Genomic DNA, 2,690 nt, shown 5'->3' with positions numbered 1-2,690 from the left:
TGTGTGTGTGTGTGTGTGTGTGTGTGTGTGTGTGTGTGTGTGTGTGTGTGTGTGTGTGTGTGTGTGTGTGTGTGTGTGTGTGTGTGTGTGTGTGTGTGTGTGGGCCAACACCACTTGGAAGGCTTTTTGACTGCTGTAACTTTGCTTTCTTTCGTGCACGCTCGGGTTGAGCTCCCATCCTATTAGATGTTGGAACGCATTCGGGGAGGAGCAGCCACAGGCCAAAACGTGAGCAGAGTAAAAAAAAAAAGTGTCTCTGTAATGACGGATGCTTGAGCCGTAGTTTTCCCAATGTTCGACACAGTAGACTGTGCGCAGCCTTCACTCCAGTCATCCTGGCGAGCCGTGGCTTAGGCTAAAAATACTTCCCCAAACTCCCTTTGTAACACACAGAAAATAAAGGAAAGGAGGCTGAGGAGGAAACTGGAGCTACCCATCTCCGTGCTGCTGAAGCTTTTGGGAGAGTTCTTTATTCTTTTAAACTTTACGGGAAGAAGGCGAGGAGGAGATAATGCAGGCGCGCTACTCCGTCTCCAGCCCCAATTCTCTGGGCGTCGTGCCTTACATTAGCAGTGACCAGAGCTACTACCGGGCAGCGGCCGGTGGAGGGTACACCGGGATGCCTGCTCCCATGAGTATGTACTCTCACGCAGCCCAAGACCAGTACCAGGCCAGCATGGCGCGTGCGTATGGACCGTACACCCCGCAGCACCAGCCCAAGGACCTGGTCAAACCTCCGTACAGCTACATCGCCCTTATCACCATGGCGATACAGAACTCACCGGACAAGAAGGTGACCCTAAACGGAATTTATCAGTTTATCATGGAGAGGTTCCCGTTCTACCGAGACAACAAACAGGGCTGGCAGAACAGCATCCGCCACAACCTTTCCCTCAACGAGTGCTTTGTCAAAGTGGCCCGGGACGACAAGAAGCCCGGCAAAGGCAGCTACTGGACTCTGGACCCGGACTCCTATAACATGTTCGAGAACGGCAGCTTCCTGAGGCGTCGCAGACGGTTCAAGAAGAGTAATGTTCAAAAGGACAAGGATGACAGGCAAGGCAACCTGTCAGGGAGAGGAGCACCGGATATGGAGAACGAGCAGCCCGTGCAGGGCTCACAGCCCGTGCGCATCCAGGACATAAAGACTGAGAACGGGACTTCTACTCCACCACAGGCCGAGTCCCCCAGCCTGCCTGTGCCCAAGATAGAGAGTCCTGGCAGCAGCAGCAGTATGTCCACCGGTAGCCCTCACAGTGTGCCCTCTGCCCGGTCCCTCTCCATGGAGGGCCCCGAGCTTCATCATCACGCCCAGGCCGCAGCGCAGGGCTTCAGTGTGGACAACATCATGACCTCAGTCCGGGGGTCGCCTCAGGGCACCACGGAGCTCACGTCCCCTCTTATCGCATCTTCTAGGACAGGTATAACCCCCTCTCTATCTCTTAACTATTCCCCCAACCAGACGTCTGCTTACAACTCACCAAACTGCAACCAGAACTCAATATCTACAAACTCTAACGCGACGTACCATTGCAACATGCAAGCCATGAGCTTGTACGCCGGGGACCGAGGAGGCCACCTTGCGCCCTCCACCACCGTGGACGAGACTCTGCCCGATTACTCCATCACCACTACGGCCACATCCCCGCTCGGGCATGGCAACCTGAGCGCGGGACAGGACAGTGGTCACCACGCGAACCAGGGCCGACTTGCGTCCTGGTACGGAGACCTGGGACATCTGGGCACAAGCTACCCGGCACAGCAACAGAACTTCCACTCGATGCGAGAGATGTTCGAGTCTCAACGGATCGGTTTGAATAGCTCTCCGGTTAACGGAAATAATAGCTGTCAGATGGCCTTCCCCTCCGGTCAATCCATCTACCGTACCTCCGGAGCTTTCGTTTATGACTGCGGCAAGTTCTGAAAATAACAAAAACAAAAATGTTTTTTTAAACGAATAACTTTAATATATATATTGCCTTCTTTTTGTACTTTAACCTCCCTCATTCCGGTCCTTTATTCATCCTCAAATGGACTAAACAGATTGAGAGTGGTGAGATTTGTTCTGGTGTGTATGACAGACAGAGAGGCGCGTGTTACAACACCGAATAACACGTAAGTTTTTATCTCTCTCACTTTGGGAACTTTGTTTTTAAATAGTGTTGCTTTAACATCCAACATTTTATTAACTTGTTATTCACTGTAAATTGCATATAGTAATTTATTAATAGAAAGTAAGGGAGTATAGTTGGATGTTGTGGACCAAACACCAAAAAAGTGTTTCCAAATTGAGGTGCCTTAAATTGTCCTACATATTGTTATTTTGTGAAATAGGAGGGGAACTTGTATACCGACGTATTCTATATATTTTTTTGTTCCATATTTGTTGAAATTATTCTGAAGGCATTGCATTGTTTGTCTAATAAATTGACATTCTATTTGATTTAAATTTGTCTGGTTTATTAGCTCTCAGTAGAGGCCTATGGGGTCCGGCATGCTTTAGAATAGGGGACACAATGCAAAATAAAAGTTTGGCCTATTATTGCAAAATAAGATTGCATAGTGTCTTCCTTGGTGGTGCATAGTGTCTAACCTGGTGGTGCATAGTGTCTAACCTGGTGGTGCATAGTGTCTTCCCTGGTGGTGCATAGTGTCTTCCATGGTGGTGTTTAGACAAAATGAGTGTTGAG

General features: G+C 49.4%; 1 protein-coding gene across 1 annotated transcript; it reads left to right on the top strand.

Annotated features, from left to right (window-relative positions):
- The first annotated feature begins 239 nt into the window (after positions 1-239).
- LOC106560369 (forkhead box C1-A) lies at positions 240-2,449 on the top strand. Its single transcript, XM_014123228.3, has one exon. It carries the CDS (start codon positions 512-514, stop codon positions 1,922-1,924), a length of 1,413 nt encoding a protein of 470 aa, XP_013978703.1. The 5' UTR covers positions 240-511; the 3' UTR covers positions 1,925-2,449.
- Positions 2,450-2,690: the final 241 nt, after the last annotated feature.

This window comes from Salmo salar, chromosome 10 (genome assembly GCF_965601325.2).
Source record: "Salmo salar chromosome 10, fSalSal1, whole genome shotgun sequence".
In the NCBI taxonomy this organism is placed as follows: domain Eukaryota; kingdom Metazoa; phylum Chordata; class Actinopteri; order Salmoniformes; family Salmonidae; genus Salmo; species Salmo salar.
This window is presented reverse-complemented; position numbering and strand designations above follow the sequence as displayed.

What these genes read in the sequence shown, in the direction of transcription:
- LOC106560369 (XM_014123228.3), top strand. Translation starts at nt 512, where the DNA reads ATGCAGGCGCGCTACTCCGTCTCCAGCCCCAATTCTCTGGGCGTCGTG.